This window comes from Salvia hispanica, chromosome 4 (genome assembly GCF_029641045.1).
Source record: "Salvia hispanica isolate PSC_SH4W2 chromosome 4, Shi_PSC_v1, whole genome shotgun sequence".
Classification (NCBI taxonomy): Eukaryota; Viridiplantae; Streptophyta; class Magnoliopsida; order Lamiales; family Lamiaceae; genus Salvia; species Salvia hispanica.
In genome coordinates, this window is record NC_142695.1 from 53,735,208 (window position 1) to 53,762,753 (window position 27,546).

General features: G+C 38.4%; 6 protein-coding genes and 1 pseudogene across 17 annotated transcripts; 2 read left to right on the forward strand and 5 right to left on the reverse strand.

The window, feature by feature from the left end:
- Positions 1–1,600: 1,600 nt before the first annotated feature.
- LOC125193945 (uncharacterized) lies at positions 1,601–2,569 on the forward strand. Its single transcript, XM_048091902.2, has 2 exons — positions 1,601–2,193; positions 2,288–2,569. The coding sequence occupies exons 1-2, from the start codon at positions 1,868–1,870 to the stop codon at positions 2,508–2,510; spliced, it is 549 nt and encodes a 182-aa protein (XP_047947859.1). The 5' UTR covers positions 1,601–1,867; the 3' UTR covers positions 2,511–2,569.
- Positions 2,570–2,605: 36 nt separating this feature from the next.
- Positions 2,606–4,494, reverse strand: LOC125193941 (uncharacterized). 2 transcript variants are annotated; one of them, XM_048091897.2, is made up of 3 exons: positions 4,332–4,494; positions 3,260–3,589; positions 2,606–3,151 (listed from the first exon to the last, which is right to left on the reverse strand). In XM_048091897.2, the coding sequence occupies exons 1-3, from the start codon at positions 4,429–4,431 to the stop codon at positions 2,760–2,762; spliced, it is 822 nt and encodes a 273-aa protein (XP_047947854.1). In that variant the 5' UTR covers positions 4,432–4,494; the 3' UTR covers positions 2,606–2,759. The 2 variants fall into 2 exon arrangements, with proteins under 2 accessions (XP_047947854.1, XP_047947855.1); XM_048091898.2 differs by lacking the exon at positions 4,332–4,494 and adding an exon at positions 3,766–4,273 and having other exon boundaries at positions 3,260–3,606.
- A 2,604-nt stretch (positions 4,495–7,098) lies between these two features.
- Positions 7,099–12,910, reverse strand: LOC125193931 (putative disease resistance protein At1g58390). Of its 10 annotated transcripts, none has more exons than XM_089057314.1 (6): positions 12,792–12,910; positions 12,557–12,666; positions 11,765–12,431; positions 9,797–10,845; positions 7,630–9,402; positions 7,099–7,462 (listed from the first exon to the last, which is right to left on the reverse strand). In XM_089057314.1, exons 4-5 carry the CDS (start codon positions 10,467–10,469, stop codon positions 7,640–7,642), a joined length of 2,436 nt encoding a protein of 811 aa, XP_088913440.1. In that variant the 5' UTR covers positions 10,470–10,845; positions 11,765–12,431; positions 12,557–12,666; positions 12,792–12,910; the 3' UTR covers positions 7,099–7,462; positions 7,630–7,639. The 10 variants fall into 10 exon arrangements, with proteins under 10 accessions (XP_088913440.1, XP_088913444.1, XP_047947835.1 ...); XM_089057318.1 differs by having other exon boundaries at positions 11,765–12,114; positions 12,298–12,431; positions 12,557–12,906; XM_048091878.2 differs by lacking the exon at positions 12,557–12,666 and having other exon boundaries at positions 11,765–12,414.
- Positions 12,911–15,085: 2,175 nt separating this feature from the next.
- On the reverse strand, positions 15,086–16,700 carry LOC125193942 (receptor-like protein 51). The gene has a single exon (XM_048091899.2). It carries the CDS (start codon positions 16,647–16,649, stop codon positions 15,360–15,362), a length of 1,290 nt encoding a protein of 429 aa, XP_047947856.2. The 5' UTR covers positions 16,650–16,700; the 3' UTR covers positions 15,086–15,359.
- Positions 16,701–18,039: 1,339 nt separating this feature from the next.
- On the reverse strand, positions 18,040–22,414 carry LOC125193930 (receptor-like protein kinase FERONIA pseudogene; annotated as a pseudogene). Its single transcript, XR_016128630.1, has 3 exons — positions 18,570–22,414; positions 18,395–18,477; positions 18,040–18,310 (listed from the first exon to the last, which is right to left on the reverse strand). The product of XR_016128630.1 is annotated as a receptor-like protein kinase FERONIA pseudogene (transcript).
- A 675-nt stretch (positions 22,415–23,089) lies between these two features.
- Positions 23,090–23,932, reverse strand: LOC125195399 (uncharacterized). Its single transcript, XM_048093550.2, has one exon. The coding sequence runs from the start codon at positions 23,895–23,897 to the stop codon at positions 23,238–23,240; it is 660 nt and encodes a 219-aa protein (XP_047949507.1). The 5' UTR covers positions 23,898–23,932; the 3' UTR covers positions 23,090–23,237.
- A 2,285-nt stretch (positions 23,933–26,217) lies between these two features.
- On the forward strand, positions 26,218–26,990 carry LOC125195400 (uncharacterized). The gene is made up of 3 exons (XM_048093551.2): positions 26,218–26,272; positions 26,414–26,662; positions 26,770–26,990. The coding sequence occupies exons 1-3, from the start codon at positions 26,218–26,220 to the stop codon at positions 26,988–26,990; spliced, it is 525 nt and encodes a 174-aa protein (XP_047949508.2).
- The last annotated feature ends 556 nt before the right edge of the window (positions 26,991–27,546 follow it).

Sequence of the window (27,546 nt, forward strand, 5' to 3'; positions counted from 1 at the left end):
CAGGGATTGCAAGTTAAGTTTCAGTTGTTGGTACAACATATTATTAATATGGGAGTAAATATATATTGTTAGTAATGTATTTTCAAGAAAAAATCACATTGTCAAAAGCAACTATCTACCGAACAGAGTTGGTATATATTTTATAAAAAAATCTCCATGCTTTGTTTTGAAGAATTTGAGGGAAAAAAAGAAGGCTTGGCCACTCAAAAAGGCTTGTTTTCGGCTAACACAAAGTTGACACGCGTCTTTCGTGGGCCCTTTTCAACTGACTCAACTACCGTTTAACTTCGCTCCATTTTATGTAGTATGTACATGGACTCTTCAACATTTGGGCTGACCCAGCCCAACCCAAAATTCGCTGGCCCCAAATTTGTTAGGCCAAAAACCGACCCGGCCCATCGGAAGTCGTCATGTACACCTTTTTAATCTGTAATTTAATTTTGGCCGTGACTCATGAATAGTGGCGGATCCAGGATTCATAAACGGAGGGAGGGGGTGAAATAAGAATTACTCCTAGTAGGTTGGTTTAGGGCGAAAATGACATTTTTTTCGATTTTTGGGGCGACGTAGGGGCAAACGGAGGGTGCAGACATGGTAATTTTACGTCCGAATAAGAGGAAATTAGTCGCATGGAGGGGGCGACCACTCCCGCGCCCCCCCAGATCCGCCAGTTCATGAACAGCTTATATATCTTTGATAAAAAACCCATCTTATTTTCTGTTTTCAAAATCTTATACGTAACTATCAATATACAAATATGCTAATAGCATGATTAATTATCTCCGCAATATACCCTTCAATTTTTTTTAAAATATTTTTCTTTCTCTAAATATATGATTTTATTTCTTTAACTTGCAATTCTCTGACTAATTATAAGCTTTATTATCCAAATTCTATGACAATTTATAAGTTCTTGATACATAGCATTTTATAAGCTCTTCAAACATGTATTAGTTGGACCATTTAGTTTTGTATTTGGACTATGACTAAAATTTTTAAAAATAGGTCTCTTTGTATATGATATTGCAAAAATGAATAAATTTGAGAATAAGCAAAACCGATAAATTATTGTGAGGGTATTTTTGAAATTTTTGGATTATAAATCCTTGAGGGGTCATAAAATAATAATCCAAGTGTTGATCCAGTTATCTATCATGGACATAATCATGTTAATATCTTTAAAGGCATCAATATTTAAATCCTGAAATAAAAAGATACTCCGTCAATATTTCCCATGTTTGGTGCAGACTTAAATTTTAGTAGTTGGAGTATATATCTTCTATATCTAAAACTGATGGCATTATAGAATTGACTGATACCTTGAATCATTTATTAAGAGAATTCAATGATTTAAGTTGAAAGACGTGTACAACTGGTTAATAACTACTAATCACATAAACAACAAAACTCCAAAATGTGTGTGCTACTGTACAAACCACATTCTCCACATTGATGTCGATGTTGCTTGGCTTCTCTCTCCCAAACTACAATTGTAATGATCAATGCCAGCCTACACAATACAGTTGTCTGTAACTATATCCACTATACTCTCTTTTATTTGCACTAAAATTGTGTGATTATTGTAAGCAATATATTCCAAATTAGAGTAACTTGTAACAACCCAATAATTCATGTCTGCTTCACAATATGTTATCTATCAACATTTAATGGTCTCTGACAGAATAAGTTGTTTCATTATATAGTACTATTACTCAGCCCCTCAAAGAATATGTAGATTAGAGAGAGATGAGTCAGTCAACTTCTCAAAGAATATGGAACTCCACTATCTTTGGTCAAGAAAAGTATGTCATGTAAACTGATCATATGCATACATTGACATTGTGAATTGGTTGTGTAAGAGGTGCTAATGGATCAAGAACTGAGAGATAAGAGTGAAAACTGTGATAGTTTAAGACATTTGGAAACTGTGATTGCAATGGGAGGCAGAGACTTGGAAGAAGGTGGAAACAAGACATTGGTGGTGGATGTGGAGAGGGGGGAGGCATGTTCGTCTGGCTCGATGATGGAGGCTGTGGTGGGGAACGAGAGGGTCTGTAGAGTGTGCCATTTGAGTGCGAAGGAGATTGGGAAGAGCGGTGCTGAGTTGATTGATCTTGGATGCGGATGTAAAGGCGAGCTTGGATTCGCTCACTTGCAATGCGCTGAGGCTTGGTTTAGAGTTAAAGGGAACAGGTAAGTAACTCTGTCTTATCTTATCTGTTTAGTTTTGTAGTAGTTTGCTAGTTGATTCATGTATGAGTTTTGGTTTCTTGAATTTGGGTTGTAGATTGTGTGAAATATGTGGCGAGGCTGCGATAAATATAAGTGGCACCGGTGACAGCAGTTTTGTGGAGGAGTGGAACGAGAGGCGATGGAGTGATGGGAGCAACAGCAGTGCTTCAGATGGAAGCAGAAGATGTTTGCAGGGGCAGCCACTTTGTAATTTCTTGATGGCTTGTTTAGTTATAGCATTCATTCTCCCTTGGTTTTTTCGAGTAAATTTGTTTTGATTTTCCTGTATATGCAACACTCAGTAGCTTCAATTTGATTCTTGATATTGTTTGTTCAATCAAGAATGATCAGAGATCAGCAATGGCCATATCAATTAATCAAAATGTGTTGGGAATAGATAAAAATGGAAGCAATTGAAGAATTCTTGACAAACTAAAGCACCCTTCTACAAATTAATGAATATGGAAATGAAAAAGGGGGAAACTTAAGGTAAGTTAAAGCATTAACGGTCATTGAACAACTTAGATTCAAGGAGAGGCGTCGGTCAGCGACTTGCTTAGGAGCTCTACAAGCTCGCTCTTCTTGAGTTTGGAATAGCCCTTGATCCCTTTGGATTTGGCAATTTCTTTTAGCTCGGGAAGTTTCATTTCTGCCAACTTTATGGCTTGATGCTCGCTGTCATCGTCTATTTGTGATGTTTCATTTGTCAGCTCAGTTTCATCCCTTGGAATTGCGATAGTAGGTGACTGAACTTGTTCTCTAGGGCTTGACAGAGAGCGTATTGGAGACCTCCTGGTGAAACTTGATGGCAGCCTTGTTGATATATGTTCTGCAGCTGCAGCTGCAGCACTCTCCTTCTCCTTCAGCGAATCCTTTTGAGTATCGAGAAATTTATCGCCTTTCTTGGCTACAGATTTCCCTGTCATGGAACAAACTCTATTTCAGATCAATCAGGACACTAAAGCAAATGATAGTGAAACTCCACATAACATCACAAATCCAATTATTGGCACAAATCAGATTTCACCTTTTTGTTGTGATCGTTGTGTTCTTGATTGATGAAGAACATCCAGAATTGATTCAGCCGAGGTTGAGGGCGAGGGAGAGAGCCTATCTTCAGCTGGCTTGGGAGTTCTCTTCTTGGGATTTACTGTCTCCCCTTTAGAGATCGAAGATTGTATTCGCTTAAAGAGGGCTAGGATTTCTTCCTTGTTAGGCGGCAGAGATGAAGATTGAGCACCATCATCTGCCCCATCTGTTTTAGGTGTCCTTCCCGAATAAGGGTTCTTTTTATTTTGCCTTCCTTTCTTTCCATCATCAGCTCTTACGCTCAATACCAAAGATCGATCAGATATTTCTGCCAAATTGAACAAGCTGCATCAAGAAATGATACCTCAGTTCGGTGTTGGAAACAGATTCACACGAAGTGCTAATGAATTCACAAAAACTGTGGAGAAAAAAAGAGATAGATGCAAATACATTAAGGGGTCATTTGGTTGTCATGTTTACGTGTGACTAAAGGTCAAATCTAACCTTCTCTTGTTCGGTTGCATTTTTCTCCACAACGTCAACATTACATTGTATCTCATGATTATCCATCTCGCTTCCACTCCTATGACTAACTTAAACCTGGATAAACCTCATTTTAGCTTATCCCATGTTGTATCTCATTATTATCTTGTCCAACGAACTGAACGCGAGGTAATATCCTAGCAAATATCATATCTTGCATCGCATGGATAAGGGGAAAAATTAATTTCCACATAATGTATGACGTAATGCACCAAATTTCTTGTGATTGATAGCTCTTGAACAGTGTGAAACAGAATTGGCAGAAATGAAGGCTCTGTCGCGAGCAGATTGAGGGTTTCCTCACCAAAAACTAGTACTACTAAAATTCTTGTTATCCCAATCTCGAATCCAATCATGATTCCAAAGAGCAACATAAGGAAGCATAATTCCACCCATATTAACGATAAAGCTAAAAAAATACCAACTGCAATTTGAAAAGGAACGAATCTACACAGCAGCAAATTGACGTAATCGAAAATTCAGGGAAAAGAAATAATCGAAGAGATGAGGCGAGATTTAATTAGTACCTTTAATTGAGAAGTATGGTTGCCGGAATCCGAGTGGGGCGAATGCAGAGAGAAATGGAAATTGAAGAACGGAGTGCGGATTGAGAAGGCATCCTCCCATATTTTCTGGCGAAGTTTTGCAGTGAGAATAAAATGCAAAGAATCAGCGAAGTCACATACACCTCATCTCGCACAATCCGTACGTGTATATTATCCAATCCAGAAATTAGTGTAATTCAATTTTTTATATATTGAAATTAATATTTATTTGAAAATTTATAATTTTATAAAGTAATATACAATACTTTTATGCATATCATTTTATTAAATTAAAAAATAATACAGTATATACGTCATCGAGTACGATAATTTTTTTATTCTAAGTTTATACTTCAGTTATTATAAAAACGGTAAGCCAAAAAAACATGATCTTTCAGTCTCAAATAGGGAAGTGAAATAAATTTCTAAATTGTGTACTGATAATTAAATTATATATTTCCGCAAATGGCACTCTTTAAAGAAAACAATATCCTTATATTGCCAAATCTGGTGTTTGTAGTTTCGCTCCAAAATCAAGTCAAAATAAAAAATTTCTTATTTGCATGTGATCTTTGTTATTCTACAAGACCACTCCTTTAATATAGCAAGAGCTTAAGAAGATAGATATATAGTTATTCTCTCATAAGAAGCAAAGTTGGTAGCACAATATTGGACGTTAAAGGTTGAAATGTGTTAGGTTTTAGTTATAGTGTAGGTCCTTTCCCTAAATTACGAAGCTCAGTGTATTTATAAAGAGGAAGATTAGGTGGCAAACTCGACTTTCCATGCTATATAATGTTCCACATCCCAAGTAGCAAACGGAGCACATGATTAATGGCCATGATCATGTGTGTGTTATGCTAAAAAGTCACTAATTAGATATATTTAATGGAAAAATACATTCTTAGGTCCTTATACTTTAGTCAAAATGTTCATTAGATCATTGTACAATTTTTTCATTTTAATAGGTCCTTATACTTTTCACAATATTTTTATCAGGTCCTCGTACATATTTTTGTTTTAGTAGGACCTTATACTTTTATCATAACTTTCATTAGGTCCTTGTACAATCTTTTATTTTAGGGACTATTTTACATTTATCTTAGATAATAATCTAAATTTAATTAAACTTAATGAACTTTTTAATATTCCATTATTTAACTTAGCATAGTCTATAAAGATAATATCATCTTGTTATCCAATAATCTCAATAAGTTGTAGAGAATAATAAAAAGATTAACCGTGATGATTGAAGATTAAAATCGAAATTTTTTTTAGAATAACTATCCGAATTTTCAATTAATTATTTATATTTATATTGAAAGATATGTTTCCCTGAATATTTATAATCATAAGATAAGTTAAATAATAAAATTAAAAGGTTCATTGAATTTAATTAAATATAATTATTATCTAAAATAAAAGTAAAAAAATATCTTAAAATAAAAAATTGCATAAGGACCTAATAAAAGTTATAATCAAAGTTTAAGGATCTACTAAAACGAAAAAATTGTACGAGGATGTAATGAAATTTATCAGAAAGGTATAAGGACTTATTAAAACGAAAAAATTGTAGGACTTAATTAACATTTTGATTAAAGTATAAGGACCTAAGAATGTGTTTTGCCCATATTTAATTTGAATTTATAATTGTCATATTAACAAGACCTCGAAATTAAAAAAATAAAGAAACTAATATTTGCACCATAATATGGGATGAAGGTTCCCACATCCACATGCATGTCCGAGTGCCCAACCCAAACTATAATACTAACACGTTAGGTTTGGTAGATAAAATTAAATACTCCCTCCGTCCACTCAAGATAACCACATTCTTGAGTGGCATGAGATTTTATGAAGTGTTGTTAGATTGAATAAAGTAGAGAAAAAAAAAAGTAGTTGAATATTTTAATGAGGAGAGATGAGAGAGTAGATTATTTCCAACAATAGAAAGTGGTCATCTTGACTAGAACAAACAAAAAAGGAAAGATGACCATGATATGATTCTTTGCAGAGTTAGATAAATGAATTCATGCCCTACCCATTAAACACATGAACCAAGGCAAAAACTCCTCAAAAAGATACATAAACCTTCAATTGCACGCTCCCTTCATTAAAGGAATGCACGTCTTTGCCTCCAAAATTGACACACCCAAAACAAAGAGAAATGAGAACCATATGGCAATTTTAAATGAAATATTATCAAATCCAACTCCTATGCAAATAAAATAGTACTACTACTATATGTCATCTTATTCGAGTGATTTTCATTGAGATATGGTCAGAGACAACATTTGTTGAAATAAAAAGTCAACAAAATAAACTCACCAAACAAAAAATTACTACTAGTATTACTTCCCAAATCAAAACAAGAACACACTTAATTTACCAAATCAAAGTCACACTTTCTTGCAATTCGCAAGGAAAAAACTATCATTATTCAATGAATCAAATCAACCAGTCCAAAAAAAATAGTACAGCTCAAGAAGATGATCAAAAAAACAGATTCTTGCATCTAAACATAAACAAAGTTGAAGAGGTATAGTACTATTTTAAAGTAAAGCCAACAGCATTAAAAAGTGAAATCAGCCAGTTTTATATTCTTATTTGTTTTTACCCTTTTTCATTCTTCTCCACATCACAAGTAGTCAACAGAATTACCTCTTCAAACACACACAAAAAAAAAAGAATAATCCTTTCATTTCGATTTTCACCCCTTTCTCTTTCTCGAAATTCTTGCACCAAAATAAATCATAGAAACAAACTCAATGAACTCATCTTTTTAATGTCACATCAAATCATAATCCCCTAACCTAATCAACCAAGAAAAAAAATTCAATCTCATTTACAACACTTAGCTAAAAGAACCAAGAAAACAATCAAGAACACAATTGAAGAAATACCAATCGCAAAACCAAGAACAACCTTACTAGGCCCATTGCTACGCTTCTTCTTTTCCCCCACATTCTCATCTTCATCATCATATTCCCATCGCTCGACTCATCCGCCAAACATGAATCCTTCTCCGGCGGCGGCGACAGCGGCAGCCCCGTGCTTATCACAAGCAGCAATCCCAAGATTCAAATTTTCACCGACTTTAAACACCTCCAATCCTTTTATAAACATCGAATAAAAATATAAGACAGGATCAGTGCTTATGATTTTATTTTCCCAAATAGTTTCATGGCATATAATTATAAACCAACCATCAAATGGTTGCAACCATGAAAACACATCAAATTTGAAGACAGAAAAATGTGAGAAATGTCAAATGAGATACCTGGTGACGACTAGTCCTTGGTGATAATAGAAGGCACATGGCGGACTTTGTGGAAATCCTGTCCCGATGGTGATACCCTATTTTTCAATTCTGGCATTTCTTTAATTACGAGTATATGAAGGGTGGAAATCGCTCTCAATCCCTCCGGAACCATCTTCAGACAAGAACACTCTCCAATTGTTAATTTAGAGAGAAGGGGCAAGGCTCCTGCCTCTACTCTCAACTCCCTCAACTTTGGTAAACCTCTTAGTGTTAGCCTCTTGAGGCGAAGAAAACTGTTTGCTGGACACCTCATCTTCTCCCCAATAAATGATTCCCAATATAATCGCAATTGTATCAAGCAAGGAAGCTTTCCTAGTATCCCCATTGGATCATCCACAATCTCGGAATCAAACATATCCAAACACCCAAGTTTCGAGCTCAACAGATCACTCCCGCACTCTGCCAGCGCCTTCCCTAACTTCAAGCAGATACTCAAATCATAAAGATTGGGACATGTCAAAGCCTTCTCCAGCATTTGCTCACTTGTTAAGTTGCAACTTCCTTCAATAGAAACAGAACAATCCCGTATCTTGTTCCAGTTCATAATGCCATTCATGATAGCCGACAAGCTTTCATTATCGTGTATTATTGCCATAAAACGTTGGAGATTCTTCATTCTGCCCATACATTTAAGTTCATGGTATCTACTATCAAAGCATACTAGAGTCTCCAACTCATATACTTCCTCATCCAATCTTAGTCGATAATTTCTAATGTTTTCATTTTCATAGATAGGAAGAAGCAAGTGTTTTAATTGCAACATCTCCTTAAAAACATTTGGAACTTCAACATTCGCTGAACCTGTTAAATCAAGGGTATCCATATATACCAAATTCCTCATGGATGACGGTAGCTTAGCAAGTTCACATCGTTCTAGACGCAAACATCTAAGGTGAACAAGTTTAGTGATTCCTCTCGGTAACTTTCCTCCTGCAAATTTGAATCTCATGATAACTAGATCTCTCAACATTTTAAATTTCTGAAAATCAACTATACTTTGTGGGGGAAACTCAACAACATTCGATCCTATGAGATTGGATATTCGTAGAGACCTAGTATGTTTGCTACTATCTTTTGGGCAAGTGACTGTACGCTCGTGTTCGACTTCACTTCTGAAATGGATAGCCAAATGTTGTATTTTCATATGTGAGGAAGCTTCCTTTAGTAAGGTACTAAGCTTCCCACCTTGATACTCCATACTCTGCACACCAAAATCCTCCATTTTCCCCAATTTCAAACATAGTTCTCGTACTACGTCATGAAGTTTGCATGCAAAATATTTTCCGTTTCTATTTGTGACATCATAAGCTAACCGAATTTCAACTTGAACGATGGACCTGGAGGCCAACTCATTTAAGTACAGTTCTGCGATGTGCATTAAACTTTCCTTCTTGTCTCCAGTGCTCTCATATGAAATCATGCCTTGTGCTATCCACATCGTATATAGATCCAAAGCAAGTATGGTTTCGTCCTCGTTGAAGATACCCATATAGAGAAAGCAAGGCTTCAAATAATAGGGTAGACTTTCATAGCTTAAGTTTAGCACTCCATCAATCTGCTTTTCATCTCTATACATGACTTCTTTGATATCCTCATTTACTAACTTCCACTCCACCATCAAGTTTTTATTTCTCAATACCCCGCCAAGTAAAGAAATTGCCAACGGCAAATAACCACATTTTTGCACCATTTCCTTCCCAATTTTCTCAAAGCTTTCTTCCAATGCAAAGTCTGCATATTGAATTACTCATAAATGACGATCAATTGAATATTGAAATTGATTATGCAGGTGTTTGATAAAGTTTACATGTTCTTAAAAACAAGGTAAGAGTTGTTCAAAATAAGCTCCAATAAGCTTTAAGCACTTTAAAATATTTTACTCAACTTAATTTATATATCCATATGGAGAATTCACAAAATAGTTCTACTATGCTTTGTTTTCGAATATAGACTTATAAATTCATTTGTCTATAATTTTATCTCTATCCATACTATGATTTTCTCTCTAATCATAATTTTCTCACTAGCTTCACTACAAAAAAAAAAAAAGAATGGCTAAGGACGTATTTTAATGCAATTAAAGACACTAATTTGCGTTTGTAAATATACCACTAATGCTACCGACCTGGAATGTTTCCATGCTGAAATGCTTTGTATTTGAGTAGTTCCAATGCAGCATCCATATGCAAAAGACCATGTTTGACTGCCAATCCAATCTCTGCAACCTTTTGTTTCCGTGTTGTCACTAATAGTTTGCTCTGCGAATCGTGGGCTGTGAATGGATGCTTCAACTCATGCCAATGAGAAAGTTCCCAAACATCATCCAAAACTATGAGACATCGCTTTAATCTTTGTATCTCACTTAGTCTCTGAATCAACTCTAAGTTGCTCAGACTCGAAACCTCCCCTGTTATTCGTGGCTCACTGTTCACACTTGAAATATTCTTCTTCTTTGGATTCTCTAGTTGCCTCAGAACATCCTCCCAAACTGACCGACTCTCGCATTGCTGCGTAATGCAAACCCACGCCAAGCGATCAAAGTCTGTCGTCTCGTTGTAGAGCTTCTTGGCAATTGCGGTCTTGCCTGAGCCTCCCATTCCCCACACTGATATAATCCGATCCTCTGTGTTTATCCCTAGGTGATGAACAAGCTGCTTCAGCTCATCCTCCATGCCTAGGAAGCAATCTCCCATCTCCAAATCGGGGAAAGTCTTCCTTGACATGTTGTTTCTAGCCGAGCTTTGCCCCTCTCCATTTGGATTGATGATTATGCTTCTTCTTATTCCGATTGCTTGCATATCGTTGCGTATCCTCTCCAGATTTAATGTAATTTGTGAAATCTCGGAGCCTAATTGGTAGAGTTTGTTGCAATCTGTCAAAATACAGGAATATTTGCAGACGAACTGTGTGAGGCCTCTTCTCCTTGAAGAAACATGATAAGCTGCATGTCTTTCAATGGCGGATTCGGATCTGTAGACGAGATCTCTAATCTCCGAGATCCAATTGAAGAGGTTCTGCTTTCATGTCGTCGTTTGTCAGCGTCTTGGAGGAAACACTTCATCTCTTTGAGCTGCCTCTCAAGATCCTTCACTTGGTCGCCCACACCAGCTAAAAACCTTCCCTCTTCCAATAGCAAATCACGAATGGTCTGTAGAGCAATCGACACCACTGCCTCTGCCATTGCAACAATTCCGAGCTTTGATTGTTAATTTGGTCAACACTTTGATGTGAAGAAAGAATGAGCGAAAGAAACAAGAGAGGAAGTATAAACATAACAACATTAATTAGCATGTGATTAGCAGATTAGTGGCTTAATTGTCAACTATGTAGGCAGTTTTTAATTACAAGGTTCTCCAATTAACGTGCGATGAAGAACAAAGTAGACGTGTTATTCTTTTATACTCTTGTTAGCAGGTCATTAGTGGTATAAATGTCAACTAGTAGACATGTTCTTCTTTTCCATTTGTCTTCAAACAAATGAGTGAAACCTTAGAGATGATATTCTCCAATTAGAAATGAAAACCAAATCTGGAATAATATTTTTCCGCAATAAAGTCATTAAAATTTCATTTAAAAAAATATTATGTTAGTCGGAATAATATTCTTTTCAATGAATGAAAAATAGTCACAGCCGGAAGCTGTGAAGATAATCGACAGTGATATAATAGCAAAACCAATACACCATCAACTATACTAAAATAAAAATACAGAAGGCAATAAAAGACGAAAAATCAAGTAACAATCACCAAACATAAGCCTCACAAAGCAATTTCAAATCCGTAGATGTATCAATCTTCCCCGCACACAACAAGTCCAAAGACCCACATAGCAAACAATATAAAATCCTCAAACAAATAATGAAGATCACAAATACCAAACAATACAAAATACTCGAATCAATATTTGAAGATCACAAGTAGCCAAAAAAAAGAGAGCTCATTAAGCAAAACAAATCCTAAACCGAAGTCCTAAAATGAGCATCGGCTACCCAAACAAAATATGACGGACTGTAAAAATTGGGTGTTGCCTACCGTAAATCGGATGTCTCTATCAACTAGGTAATTTGAAAGCAAAGATGAGTCAACCAATTTACCCGAGTGATGCCTAAGACCGAGGCATTGTCATACTTGATGGCTGATGCAAGCTGATATAAGGCGACAGGAGAGCACATCAATATCTTGCTGCAAAATCTCTCTTCTTGACAAATCCTTCTCTGATGCAATACTCTCTAGTCATAGGCAACACAAGCGAATCCACTGAGCAAGAATTCGACTACTCCACATGCTCCAAGTGGCTCTGTGCTGCAGTGCTGGGCACCAATGCCGGTCTTGCCTCAACCGCATCGCCCATGATGAGCAATGAGAAGAAAGGGGGTTTGCAGAATACGATTCAGGTGACGGCTCTTGCGTTTTCAGTTGGTGCGATGGTGCCATTACTGGAGGCCTAGTTTAGCAAGGAGTATGAGGTGAGGATGGGGGCGGCACTAAGGTTTTACTGAGAAGTGCTGATTATGGTTTGACTGATGTTTAGTCACTAAATAACCTTAGCTTGAAGCAACGAGAGATGTTGAATGCAATTTGCAGCAGTTGGTATATCATATTTGAATGTAATTTGAAGATTGAGTACCATCATCCGCCCCCTCTGTTTTAGGTGCCCTTCCCGAATAAGGGTTCTTTTTATTATGCATTCCTTTCATTCCATCATCAGCTCTTATGCTCAATACCAAAGATCGATCAGATATTTCTGCCAAATTGAACAAGCTGCATCAAGAAATCATACCTCAGTTTGGTGTTGGAAACAGATTTACATGACGTGCTAACGAATTCACATTAGTAAAACCTACAGGGAATGATCCACATTAATTAGTAAATCACCCAATGTATACCAAATTTGCAGAAATGAAGGCGGAGCTGATCGAGGGTTACATCACAAAAACACTAGTACTAAAAATTTTGTTATCCCAAGCTCGAATTCAATCATGATTCCAAAGAAAACCTAAAGAAGCATAATACCGCCAAATAAATTAGCAGTACAGCAAATATACCTGCTATTTGCAAAAGCGTATCTACACAGCAGCGAATTGACGTAATCGAAGAGATGAGGCGAGATTATATTACTACCTTTAATTGAGAAGTATGATTGCCGGAATCTGAGTGGGCTGAATGCAGAGAACCATGGAAATTGAAGAACGGTATGCGGATTTAAAGGCATCCTCCCATATTTTCTGGTGAAGTTTTGCAGTAAAAATACTACTAAAATGCAAAGAATTGTGTATATCCACTGAAAACTACTCCCTCCGTCCCTCATAATGTCCCCCATAATTTTACACACTTCACTTTTACCATTTTTGGTACTCATATTCCACTAACTCATTTCTACTCACATTTTATTATAAAACTAACATTTTAAAAGTAGGACCCACATCCCACTAACTTTTTCAAGTCACTTTCCATTAGATTTCTTAAAACCCGTATCGGGTCAAAGTGGGTAAAATTATGGGGGACGGAGTGAGTACTTTAATTATTGTTCTCTTCCATTCTTTTACTTAAATTGTTCGTTAATTCTATGTCATTTTAAATGCACATATTATTATGGGATGGAGATAATATTAAATAAAATAAAATACTTACTACTCCTATATTAGAATTAATAGTTATTTGAAATAGAAATTTATAGAATAACTACTGCAATTTTATTAAATTATTATAGTAGTAAAAAATAATAATATAGCTCATCAAGTATGATCAATGTTTGGTAAGTAAAAATTCAAATAATATATACTACTAAATCTTGTATGATCAATGTTTGGTAAGTAAAAATTCAAATAATATATAATATATACTACTAAAAAGTTATTATAAAAATGGTAAGACAAAAAAACTTGACCACTAAATCTTAAGTCCCAAACAGGGAAGTGAAATTGTAGATTACTAAAGGAAACAATATCCTACTAATGTATTGCCAAATCTAGTGCTTTTAGTTTCGTTTCTGAATTAAGTCGAATAATGAAATAATAGTATAGTTATGTTTGCATGTTAGCTTCGTTATTCGTCAGACCTCTACTTTCCTTTTCCCTACTATCTAATTATCTTTTCCATGGTTTTAACACTATTCAATTAATCATGAAATAATCCCTTTGATGTACCAAGATCCTAAAGCAAAGTTAAAATTAGTTATGTTTTGGTTTGCACATGGTCGATGCCTAAATTACGATTTACGAACCTTTTTTTTATAGTACTTCCTCCGTCCCATAGTAGATGTCACACTTGTGAGATGACACAAGATATTAGGAGATGTTATTTTGTGTCTTAAGTGGTGAGAGAAAATATAATTTTGTAATTGATGTGAGAGGGAACTTTTTCTAAAGGAAGAAATGTGACATCTTTTATGAGACAAACCAAAAAGGAAAGTGTGACAATTACTACGAGACGGATGACGTGTAAAATTTTGCATGTTTAAGATTTAATTATGACCTCCCCAAAATAAAAGAAAAAAAAATTGGATTTGGAAGTGAAATTAGATTGCAAACTTGATTTTCCAGGGAAGATACAATGATGTTGATCCCAACCCAAGTAGCAAACGGAGCACATGACTAATGGCCCATAATCATGTGTTTATACGTATGATATCATCCACTTAATTATACTAGTACTAAAGTTAGATATAGTTAATTTGGATTCATAATTGTCATAGTATTAAATTAAAATACAAGAACTAATATTTGTACACAAGTGTAGAACACCATAAAATGGGATGAAGGTTCCCACATCCACATGCATGTCCAAGTGCCCAACCCAAACAATAACACTACCACGTTAGGTTTGGTAGATAAAAATTAAATAGGAAGCAAGATAGATATGATTCTTTGCAAAGTTATTCGAGTGAACTTAGATAATTCAATTCATGTCCTACCCATTAAAGACATGAACCAAAGTCTTGAAGGAAAAAACTCCTCAAAAAGCCACATAAACCTACAACTGCACGCATCCTTCATTAAAGGTATGCAACTCTTTGCCTCCAAAATTGATATACCAAAAAAAAAGAGAGAAATGACAACCATATGACAACTTTAAATGAAATAGTAGTAGCACTAGTATGTCAACTTATTTGAGTGACTTTCAATAACATACTTGTGTTGAAATAAAAAGTCCAACAAAATAACAAGTCATCAAACAAAAAACTACTATTGCCCAAATCAAACACCTAACTTACCAAATCAAAGACTTGATTTACCAAATCAAAGTGGCAACACTCTTTCTTGCAACTCGCAAGGAAAAAACTAGTACTACTACTACTACTACTACAACCTTTCATAATTCAATTAATCAAATCAACCAGTCCAAAAAAAGATGAAAAGACCCGGATCAAGAAAATGATCCAAAAACAGAATTCTTGCATCTAAACATAGTAAAAGTGTAAGAAAACATCCTTTCATTTCCACTTTCATTCTTCACCACATCACAAGACTACGAAAAAAGTAGTCAAAAGAATCACTACTCCTCACAAACACACACACACATACAAAAAAAAAAAGAATCATCCTTTCATTTCACCCCTTTCTCTTTCTCGAAATTCTTGCTCCAAAATAAATCATACAGAAACAAACTCAATGAACTCATCTTTTTAATGTCACAATAAATCATAATCCCCTAACCTAATCAACCAAGAAAAAAAAATAAAATTCAATCTCATTTACAACACTTAGCTAAAAGAACCAAGAAAACAATCAAGAACACAATCGAAGAAATCCCAATTGCAAAACCAAGAACAACCTTACTCGGCCCACCGCTATGCTTCTTATTCTCCCCCGAATTCTCATCTTCATCATCGTTATAATCCCCATCGCTCGAGTCATCCGCCGACGAATCCTTCGCCGGCGGCGGCGACAGCGGCAGCCCGTGCTTATCACAGGCGGCAATCCCCAGCTTCAATTTCGACCCCAAAACCGTGTGGTTGTAGCAAAGATTCGAATTTTCACCGACCTTGAACACCTCCAATCGCTGTATAAACGTTGAATTGAAAGGCAACACTCCATGGAAGGAATTGCTGGCGAGATTCAGGTGCTTCAGCTTCTTCATGTCTCTGATGAAATTGGGGATTGTGCCATTGAGCTGGTTTGAGCTCAGATCGAGATGCGTCAGCGCCGCCATTGCAGCTAGGGATTCCGGAATCGGGCCGGAGAGGGAATTGGATGAAAGGGAGAGATTCTGGAGAGAGGTCAAGTCGCCGATTGTGGAAGGGATCGTGTCGTTGAGGGAATTTGAGGAGAGATTCAGATGCAGGAGATTCTCTAATTGGGTGAGTGAATTGGGGATTTTCCCCTTGAGATTGTTGGTGGACAGATCGATGAAGGTGAGATTTGAGGAATGCCAGTGTTTGGGGAGATTTCCGGTGAGATTTGTGTGGGAGAGAGTGAGGGAGTGGAGGGATTTCATGCCGGAGAGGATGATGGTGGGGCCGCTGGCGGAGACGGCGACGTGGGAGACGGTGAGGGAGGTGAGATTCTGGAGGCGGCTGAGCCAGACGCCGGTGAGCTTGTTGAGGCTGGCGACGGCGGCGAAGGAGCGGAGATTGGAGGCGAGGTCGGGGGGGAGCTTGATGGGGGAGACGGGGCAGTTGAGGAAGGAGAGGGAGGTGAGGGTGGAGAGGGATTTGAGGGCGGTGAGGGAGAGGGCGACGTCGTCGGAGCAGTTGGCGAGGGTGAGGGAGAGGAGGTGGCGGAAGGGGGAGGAGGAGTCGCAGGAGATGGAGGGGGAGTGAGAGCAAGGGTCTTTGGAGGTGGGGACGTTGAGGGATTGGAGGGCGAGGAGCTGTTTGGGGTCCAGGGTTGAGGGGGAAATGGGGGAGGAGCGGGAGGGGGGTTTGGGGCTGGGGGTGGGGGCGGAGGTGGGGGGTGCGGCGGCGGCGGCGGCGGAGTGGTGGAGGAGGAGGGAGAGGTGGAGGAGGAAGAGGAGGAGGGGAGAGGGATCTGGTGCCATTTTTGAGAGTGTGATAAAAGATTTAGTTTTGTGATTTGTCAAGTTTTTATGAAGGGATGATGATGATGAGTAAGTTTGAGTGTGATGAGTGAGTGACAGTTGGTTTGATGAAATTTTAATAAATAGGGCCTGGGTTTGTGTATATTTACATAACTGAATTCAACTGCTATAAGTACTTACTACATTGGCGCATAATATTTTCTAAGCCAATCTATCTACTTATGAGTTTACTAATTGCAGAAAAAAAAGGCGATTCCATCGTCTTGGCGGCCCCACACTCCGGCCCGATATTATGTGAGAGGGTTAAATCAGGATACGCAGTACCGATTGCCAGAAGCCCACTACACTTCGGGCCAACATCATGTGACGGGGTTAAATTAGGGTAACACTTGTGCATGAGAGATGAAAGCAACTATACGACATCAGTGGCGAACCCATACTCATTGCGGCAAGATCTGCCTTCCGTTGCTAACTGCGCTACGCTCCTGTGGGCTTTATGAGTTTATTAATGGTTCTATAAATTGTAGTAAGAGTGTTCAAAATCTGTTGACGATATGCAGAAAAAACTTTAAGTAATTGTGAGAGCATATTGGTGATTTAAAAAATGTTAATTTTTCTTTGATGGTATGCAGAAAAACTGAAGTAGTACTCCATGCTATTTAATTCGTGAGTGTATATTGTGTAATTCAATAAGGTATTTTTCTGTCGCTAGTTTTATTTAATCTCAACATGAGATAGGCTTTTTCATTTCTCAATAATATGAAAGCTGTAATTTTATCTTAAAAACAATTAACAATAAACATGCAAAAGACAATTAGAATAATTATTGAACCACATATAAGATTAGACTACCTACCGTTGGTGGTCCGAAACCCAATACGCCTATAGCTGGAAACAGGTATTCTCAGGGTGGATTTTTAATGCTTTTTAAGAATAATAATATCAGTCGTATATTTAGATTCACTTAAAGTTGAATTTAGTTTCTGTTGGTTCAATAAAATATTTATCCATCTAAAATTCACTCCCCTATTTTTATGACTGTTAAAATCAACCTATATTTTAGATGCAAAACTAAAATTCTCTTTAGTTATTTTATTTAAATATTAATTAATAATTACAAACTCGAAAGTAAAATTTTATTTAACAATTGAAATCTAGAAAATAAATGTTGAAATCCATCTTTCCGAATTCCGCCCATTGCCTCTAAATTGTGACAATTCAATTTGACTATTTCAGCATTAACATGCATTTTCTTTTTAGGCTCCGATAAATTATTGAAATTTTCATTTGTTTTAACAATGTCACATTATTTACTACTACCATAATGAATGCTCCTAAAATCGATGGTTAATCTACATTTATTGCCTCACATGAACATGAAACTACGAACTAGTAGTAAAATGGAGTAATTATTTTAGAGGCAAAAGTACCACCCCATTAAATCATGGGCTCATATTTTAGGGAATATCAAGATTAAAAAAAAAAAACAAAAACTTGTATGAGCAGGCAGGGCCATGAAGAGCAGCACTCGTGTATTCTCTAAAGTCTGAAGTACTCGGGAATGGACAGTCCGAGGCCGAGTAAGAGAGACACCTCAACTATGAAGATGTTCCTCAACGAGTTTATGTTCGTGAACTGCAAGAGCGCCAGCCCCACAGACGCTGCACCATGTCCATCATCCATGCACAATCAATCAATCGATCACATTTTACATTGGAACAACAACAAGATAACAGAACGCTCACCAACAAGGCCGAGCATAACACAATACTCCATATAGCTGCAAATATAGTGAAAGGTATTGATGCAAATAATGCTCCAAACTTGCCTGCACATATTCAAACTTAGTCAGTATCTCTACTCAACCTGTTTTACTCGGTTTGCAGAATTCGATGATATGATATGGGCAGCATTGCTTACCTAGAAGCGATGAAGATCATGAAACCAGCCGAAATTTGGATTACACATCGACTGCCAACTCTAGTGCTTCCAAGAAGAACAATATTTTCAATGTTTTCGTTTGCAAACATGTCAGAAAGTGAACCCTGTAAAAGAAGACCAACCAATCACAGAAACTGTGGATGGATCCAGCATCTGTCCTAAAAATTTCATCCAAACTTTACATGAGTTTTTCCATTCGTAGACAATGACATCCCATCAAACTAACTAACCATGTGCTGAAGAGATGAGGTTTGCTCTGTCAGTGCAGCAATAACAATTCATCTGAGTTAGCTCGGGGTGATCAGTTATCAGTTACCTTATTTCTATGTGTCCCACTAGAGAAATGACTGGAGCCATCCCAAGTGAACTCATCTCATGATCTCATCATCTTACAGCAGAAGAAGCCACTGTGTGGGCCCAATATTAGAGATTATCTTTGATTTCCAACTCACTTGTTGGAAGAAGGAACCCTCCATTTCCTCAATTTTCTCAATTATTTAGATCCTCAATATACTCCTCATCATTCGAATTTCAAGGTGTTTTCAAGATTACAACTTCTTCTAACTATTTAATGCAGTGGTCACATACGATTAAAAATCCAGGTCTTCTTTGCTTCCTCTATGATGATTCTGCATATTTAGATCCTCACCTATTAAACTACTGAGAATGTAATGATATTATTTACTGGAAAACAATACACAAACATATATATTAGTAACATTTTACTAGTCTCATTTTACTTTTGTCTTCAGTCATGACCCAACCTTCATTATATTCCAGTCAAGATTTTGTTTTTTTCTGTCTTTAGAAAGGGCTTCTTAAAATAATGTGGTTCGTTTATATTGATAATCTTTTCCACAATACAAATTAAAAATATCTATAGTATATTGTCTTCTATGTAGGGTCAGGCCACATGCTAACTACCTTATCTCATGCCCTAAAATATGATTATAGTAAAAATAAAAATGAAATACTCCATCTTAGAGAAATTATTCAGCAGCCTAACAGGTTGAGTTTTTCACTGCTGCTGGAATTCGCTGCTCTTCGATCTAGAACACGTGTCCTCGTCCGTCGCGTTACTCGCGCTAATCCCAATCAACGGCTGTGCACCTCCATTCACTTGGAGCTGCATTACAAACTCCAATTTCCTAACAATGTCGTTCATCGATGGCCGATCAATCCCCTTCTCCACGAGGCATGCTACGGCTATTTCTGTAAAACTGCTCAAGCATTCAGCTGCAATCTGGCCCTTGAGATTGGAATCCACAATCTGATCAACTGTCCCTTTCCCATAGCAAAATGCAGCCCACTCTGCTAAATTCACTTGCTCTCTTGGTAATGTTGCGATTATCGGCGGCCTTGCACATAAGACTTCCAGCAAAACCACCCCGAACGAGTACACATCGGATTTCAACGTCAGCTGTTTCCGGCGGTAGTACTCTGGGTCAACATAACCCAAGCTGCCTTTGACGACCGTGCTAACGTGTGTGGACTTGGCCATTTTGGAGAGGCCGAAGTCCGACACCTTGGCCACCCAATTCTCATCGAGAAGGATGTTACTGGACTTGACGTCGCGGTGGATGATGGTGCCACTGCTGTGGAGGTAGTCCAGCCCCTTGGCGGCGCCCACGCAGATCTGGAGGCGCTGCTTCCACGTCAAGGGTGACTTTTCGGAGTTGTAGAGGTGGTCGCGGAGGCTGCCGTGTGCCATATAGTCGTACACCAGGATCATCTCGCCATCGTCGCCGCAGTAGCCGACGAGGGAAACTAGGTGGAGGTGGCCAAGCTTGAAGAGCACGTCGATCTCGGTGAGGAACTCGCGAGTGCCTTGCCTGGAGGTGGAGTTGAGCCTCTTGATTGCGACAGGCACGTTGCGGATGAGGCCTTTGTAGACGCGTCCGAAGCCTCCCCTGCCGATGACGAAGCTGTCGTCGAAGTTGCTGGTGGCGGCCTTGATCTCGTCGATGGACAAATACCTGCATGTATCAGAAGTGGACCTTGACTCCGTCGAAAGTGACACCAACGACCACAATGAGTTGGTGACACTCGTGCCTGCGTCCTTCACTTTCCACCGCCGCATAATCAACATAGCCACGGCTGCAACCGCCACAACTACGCCGATAACACTCCCCACCACAACACCAATTTTCTTCTTCTTCGCTGCCGCCGGTAGGTTCCTCACTAGCGACACCGGTGGTGAGTCGACAACGAGTTCAGGGTTGGATGCAGCAAAACTTCCTGCCGAATCATTGAGTTTGAAAATTTCCAAGCCATTCAGCCAAGCGCTAATATATCTTGGTCCTGGCACAAGGCAAGGCACCAAAGATAGCCGCAGGTCTTGCTTTCCACGATTTCCAACATCAGGAACCCATGTTATGTAGTCTTTGAAGATGGGAATATCAGGGCCGCCGGCCATGAAGATGACATCAACGTCAGGATCTGCCGTCTGATTATTGACGTTTACTGTAAACGTCACGTCGTTTGCCTTTACGTGCCGAAAATCACAAAAGTGGAAACGGAGCAGATAGTAGAATCCAGAATCAACTGGAAATCCCCACTCTAAACTTATGCTGATGTTGGTCATAGTTCTAGCAGATTTGTATACTTTAGGCGGAGCAGTGTAGGAAGGAGTACGGTTGGTGTAGTTGATCACAACTCCCTCGTCATGCTGCGTAAACCCATAATCGCCGTGGAATATGTAGTCATCATCAGGACTCCATCTTCGAAACATGCCACGAGTGGGGCCACTATCTTCTCCTATGTCTACAGCGCCGCCACCCACATTCAGCCGGTAAAGATTCTCCAAAGCCGTGCCGCTGTTGAGATCAAACAGCCTGTCCACAAATCTAATTTCCACGCCTTCTTCCGAAAGGTAGAGTTTATCTGGGACCGACACAATCTCGATTCCATTTACAAAAGCAGAGGAGTTTGGATTGGGGGTGAAGGTTAGATCGAGTTTTTGGGTTGCTCCGATGTTAACAACGAATTCCACCATAAAAGAAGGTCGTGTTAAATTCTTAGAATGAAGGAAAGCACTGAAGTTTGTAAACAGGGTGAAGGCATTTGCATTGACAGAGAATAAAGATAGACGAGTGTCAATGTCCGAGTAGACGTTGGGATAGAAGTAAAGGCGGAGGAATTTCTGGCCTTCAGTGAGGGGAAAAGTGTATGTGAAAGGGGAGTGGAAAACTCGAGCAGTCCCGTAAGGGACTGGAAAAACCGAAGATTCCATGGTGGAAGCATCGGATGATGAAGATATGGAGGGGGCATTTGATGGCGTGTATTTCGAACCTTGATCAGTGTCCCAGCTCCGGAGGCTGATGTCGTTTGTGGTTGCTGATGCGCCGCAGCTAAGGAGGATTAGTTCCGTGGCAGTGTACGCTTCCACGGTGGAGGTGCTGGTGGTTTTGAGTGTCGAATGTATAGAGATAAGGAAGAAGAAGTAAAGAGGGTGGGATATCATGGTTGTAGAGTGAATTGAGCTTGTTTAGCATGTTGCGGCAGCCAATTTCTGGCTATTAAATTGCAGTGAAGTGCCAGGAAATGACAAGGGTAACAAATGGTGCCAAAGAGTTGCAAGTCAATGTCTTGGAACAAGTCATTGGCATTATGTGAGAAAATGAGCATCCAATAAAAACACAGACCAAAGCACAAGGTAATGATACAGATACCAAAGTTGATAATTTTATTTTCAAAAAACAGTGATGACAGCAAAAACAAAGATAGATAAGTAGAACATTCAAAGAGCAAAGCACAAGGCACAGATAGATAAGATTTTATTTTTACTCATTTAGAATTAGATATATTATTGAGAATACCTTCCCAAGATCTCCAAGGAAGGAACTGGACACTGCAGCATATCTGAAGACAAAAGGTAACAATAACAAGGCATTAGAGATTGAATAGTGTCATCAAACAGAAGCACAAGGAATTTCTCAAGAATAAGCAAATGCATCACTACCTTGGTAGACTTGATTAAGGCCAACAGGAAAAGCTTGAAAGAAAAGTGAATTAATGCTTGGAAGGAAAAGAAGAATGGATTAAAACTGAATGCTCTATGGAAAACATTGCAAAGGAAAGGAAACATCAGCTCTCAATGTTTTGTATAGACATTGTTGCTGAACATCAACAATCTGGAATGAAGCCAATCATCAGCAACCTCTTCCATAGTATCGAAAACTCGTTAGTATATAGTACTCGTGAACTCGATTCTAAACTACCCAGTCACTGTAAAACTATAATAATCAGGACAAATACTGAAATACTATTAATCCATGGAAGTATTATGGTGATGGGTTTCTGACAAGCAATGAGAATTATCCACATGACAAAATGTAATAAAACACAAATCTCATCCATGGAAATCAAGATTCAATTTTGATCACATATTAGAAGCAAAATCAAAGCATAACACATGTAATATGACAAAAAACTCCCATCAAAAGATACACACACATACATACATATAATATGAATAAATGAATGTGTCAATTTGAAAATACAAACAATGCAGCTCAATTTGATATTTACAAACTAAAATTGGAAGAATTTGAATTTGAGTTTTGAACTATACAAAAAAAAAAGAAGAAAAACCAACATAAAACGCTACTTAAATTAAAAAAAGAAGAAAATTTAACACTAATCTCATCATCTAACAGCAGAAGCCACTGTGTGGGCCCAAGATTTGAGATTATCTTTGATTTCCATCTCACTAGTTGCAGAAGAAGGAACCCTCCATTTCATCAATCTTTCCTCTTCGTAAAACTCCCACGCTTCCGATAGATACGGCTTCGCCCTCATTCTAGAAGCTTCCTCAATTTCCCTATCACGCGATTCAATTTTCTGCCCTAATTTCTGCAGACCTGGAATGATTTCAACCAGGGCCGAATCCACCTTGTCTTCCTCCGAAAAAACGAACCCAATGTCGATGAATCCCTTCACCTCTTCGAATTCCAGCTCCGACATGCTCTTGCTCAGCCGCTTCTTCCTCCTTCCGTCGACGCCGGATTTCCTCGCCACCGGAATCCTCGGAGTTTCCGATGAAATTGAGAACTCCCTGTCGGAGAAAATGGTCTGGAGGTGGGGGGTTTTGAGGACTGAATCGGGAGAGGGGTTCCGTGCTGTGAGACTCGACAGCTCGTCGCTCTTCGATCTCGCGAGAGACGAAATTTGGCGCGAAACCTTTTGATTTGATATTTGGGGGAATGGTGGCGGCGCGGCTGAGATTGAGGTTTCCGGTGGATTTCCGATGATCCCGAGGTGGAACCACCTGGAATCGAAGAGATTTAGAACAGTTTCTGGTTCCATAAATGGCGGCTGATTAAGAGTGAAGGTGTTGAATGAGGCTTTGATTTTGAGAGAGTTTGTTTATGTATGATGATTTTAATTTGTTATGGACGGAAATGCCCTTGTTATGCAAATTCCTAATTTATCTAAATATTTTTAAAATTCTAATAACATTACCGTTATGACTATTGACCAAGAATCTGAGTTTCCTCGACTCTTCTAATTTTTTCATTTTTGAAATTTCTTGGTTATTTGGTCGTAATTTGATTTTAAATGTTACTATAAAGTTGTGATTGGATTCATCGTGTTACTAGATAAATTTTGTAATCTGTTTTGATTCAATATGAATTTTATTTTTAGAGAAATTGCTTTAACTTTATGGAGGAAATTAAGTGTAAATTTAGTGTAATGATATAATAGGAATGTAATAAAAGTATGAGATACACTTATAAAAAAAGTGAATGAGTTTTAAAATTAAGAATATCACAAAATAGTAAAATGTGTTATTATTTTGTGAAAAAATAATAATATTAGTATTTTTAAGGCGTGAAGAATTAGACTTTTTGTTATATAAATTATTTATTAGTTAAGAAAATCAAATGTAATTTATTATTCTGTTATCAATTATTCACTTATAAATAAAATATTAATATACTAATTATTAAAATTATGAATTACTAAATTCAATTATTACATTTATTATATTATCTATTACTAGCATGTTAAGTAAATCTTAAATTTTAAAATTGTGAATTATATGATTATGCTATTATCGTAATTTGATCAATTAAAAAATTAACTTCAATTAGTTAATTACTACATTTTTTTGATATTCCAAACATGTACTAATCTATAAAAATTAGCTATATATCATTTAATTTCATACACACACTCAAAGCAATTGAAATATTTGGCTCCACATATCTACGATTTCATGAGTATATGGTTTATTATTCTAAAAAGATTGAGAGATATGTGGATAAACTTGCTTTTGTTCATGGATAAATTGTGTGAATGAAAAATACTGTACATTTTTCTGGTCAAAGCAGCCACGCTGGCGTGCGCTGACTGTTTCTAACTTTCTACAACAAATTTTTGTTTGTACGAATACTAAGTAGTTCCAATCCTTGCTGAAGGGTATTTTGGTAAAGGTACCGTTCACACTAGTGCTGCGAATTTTATTAATTCAATCAATTTCCACCCTCACGTGCAAACGGGACACTCGCATTCACGAGAACTTCGATTGGAATGAGTTATTATTCATGCAAAATATTACTTCATCCGTCCTATAATAGATGTCACACTTTCTTTTTTAGTTTATCCAATAAAAGAGATCACATTTTCTTTTTTAAATAAACTCTCTCTCATATTAATATAAATATAATATCTTCTCTCTCCACCTAACACACAAAACAACATCACTTAAAATCTCGTGTCAATCTCCATGTAGGTCATCTATTATGGGAAAGAGAGGGTATTATTAAACACCTAAGAGCATCCGCAATGGAGGCTAGCGGGCCGGCTAACCGATTCGCGGGCGCTGGCCGGTCCGCTAGCCTACCATTGCAGCCGGCGAGCTGATTGGCTAGCGCACTCCGATTCGCGGGCGCTAGCCGATCCGCCAGCCGCCATTGCAGGTTCCCGATCGGCTAGCGTATTTTTTTTAACTTTCGAACCTCTATATATACTGATATTTGTACGTCGTTTTCATTCGCACCACTTATTTTAACGGATTCTCTCTCTCTTAATTTCTGTACAAGAGCAATATCGCGAAATGGGTGAAACGGGTGGCAGCGGCGTGGGTGGTAGTGCTGGGGATGCTGAGGAGTTCAGCCGGTGATTTAACGAAGAGTTGGCGGCCTATACGTCCCGCGAGATAAATCGTCCGATACAAAGGGTCTTGCAACCGCAGCAGCCGGCGGTACCTCGACCCATTGTCCACCACCGAGGTTTGGTTGATCGGGATCACGTCGCTGCACATCAGCGGCTGTATGAAGACTACTTCGCTCCAGAGCCGCGGTTTGGGGCCAACCTTTTCAGGCGGCGTTTTAGGATGCGTAGGTCACTGTTTATGCGTATCGTTGACGCTTTAGAGCGTCGATATATGTGTTTCCCATTCAGGCACGATGCGGCTGGCAGACCCGGCCACACACCTATACAAAAGTGCACTGCGGCAATCAGATAGTTAGCCAACCGAGGCGCGGTGGATATGTGGGACGGGTACCTCCACATTGGTGAGACGACTGCCCTGCAGTGTCTGAAGTTTTTCTGTTAGGGCGTCATTGAAATATTCGGTGAGCAGTATCTTCAAAGCTCTACCCCTGAAGACTGCTAGGATCTGATGCAGATGCACGAGGAGAAGCATGAGTTCCCGGGGATGTTGGGCAACATAGACTGTATGCATTGGGAGTGGAAAAACTGTCCCGCCGCCTGGAAAGAGTTCTAAACGACCGGCTACAAGGGAAAGAATCCCACGATGATCCTCGAGGCCATAGCTAATTACCGGCTGTGGATTTGACATACGTATTTTGGGGTAGCCGGGTCGAACAACGACCGCAACGTCCTCAATTCGTCGTCCCTTTTCAACGAGCAGTGCCATGGTGTTGGTCCAGCCATCAGTTTTGTCGCCAACGACAACCAACATAATATGGGCAACTATTTGGCGGATGGGATATATCCTAGGTGGCTCGTCTTTGTGAAGACGATCAGATGCTCATCTGATGAAAGGAATGACTACTTTGCGGAACTGCAGGAGTCGGCGCGCACGGACGTGGAACGGGCATTTGGTGTGCTCCAGGCTCGATGGGCGGCACTTAGGGGTCCAACGCGTTTGTGCATGTCGATTGCCTTACTGATATAATGTACGTCTGTATTATCATGCACAACATGATAGTCGAATATGAAGGTGTACAGCTGATTAGTTGGGCCAATGACGATGCTGATGAAGCCAGTCCCAGCCACGACGTGGTTACCCCCAACGTACGAATGAGAGTACCTCACTATGAAGTCGGCCGCCTCAAGGAACATGCCGACATGCGCCAAGTTGATGCTCATATTCGACTCCAAAAGGATTTAATTGAAGAGTTGTGGGCGCGGAAGACTGAACGACGATAGATTTTTTTTATGTATTTTTTTTAATTATGTAATTTTTTTAGGATGTATTTTTTTTAATTTAAATAAAATGGTTGTATTGTCCCCGTATTGGTTTCGTAAAAGTTAATTCCATATTTGCGTGAATGTAATTTATTTGTTTTTTATAATTTTGTTTATTGTGGCTAGTCCTAGTGCTAGTCCAGTTTCTTGTCCACTATTGTGCAGTTGAGTGTCCTAGTGATGTAGCATGCAGTTTCTAATCCTGAATGATGTGGAAGGAGGTATCCATTTTCTAATCCTTGAGCCATTGTGGATGCTCTAACAATATTTTCTCTCTCTTACTTTTTCATCATCTCTCATACTTTTTAAACACCTAACAATCTTTTCTCTCTCTAACATTTACATCTGTCATACTTTTAAACATCAACAACCTTTTATCTCTCTTACTTTATCCATGTCTCCTACTTTTAATATCCAACAACTTTCTCTTTTCCCATTTTTAAACACTTTAAAATTAGCATGCATAAAATCTTGTGTCATCCAAAGAAGAGGTCAATTTCCTTGGGACAGAGGAAGT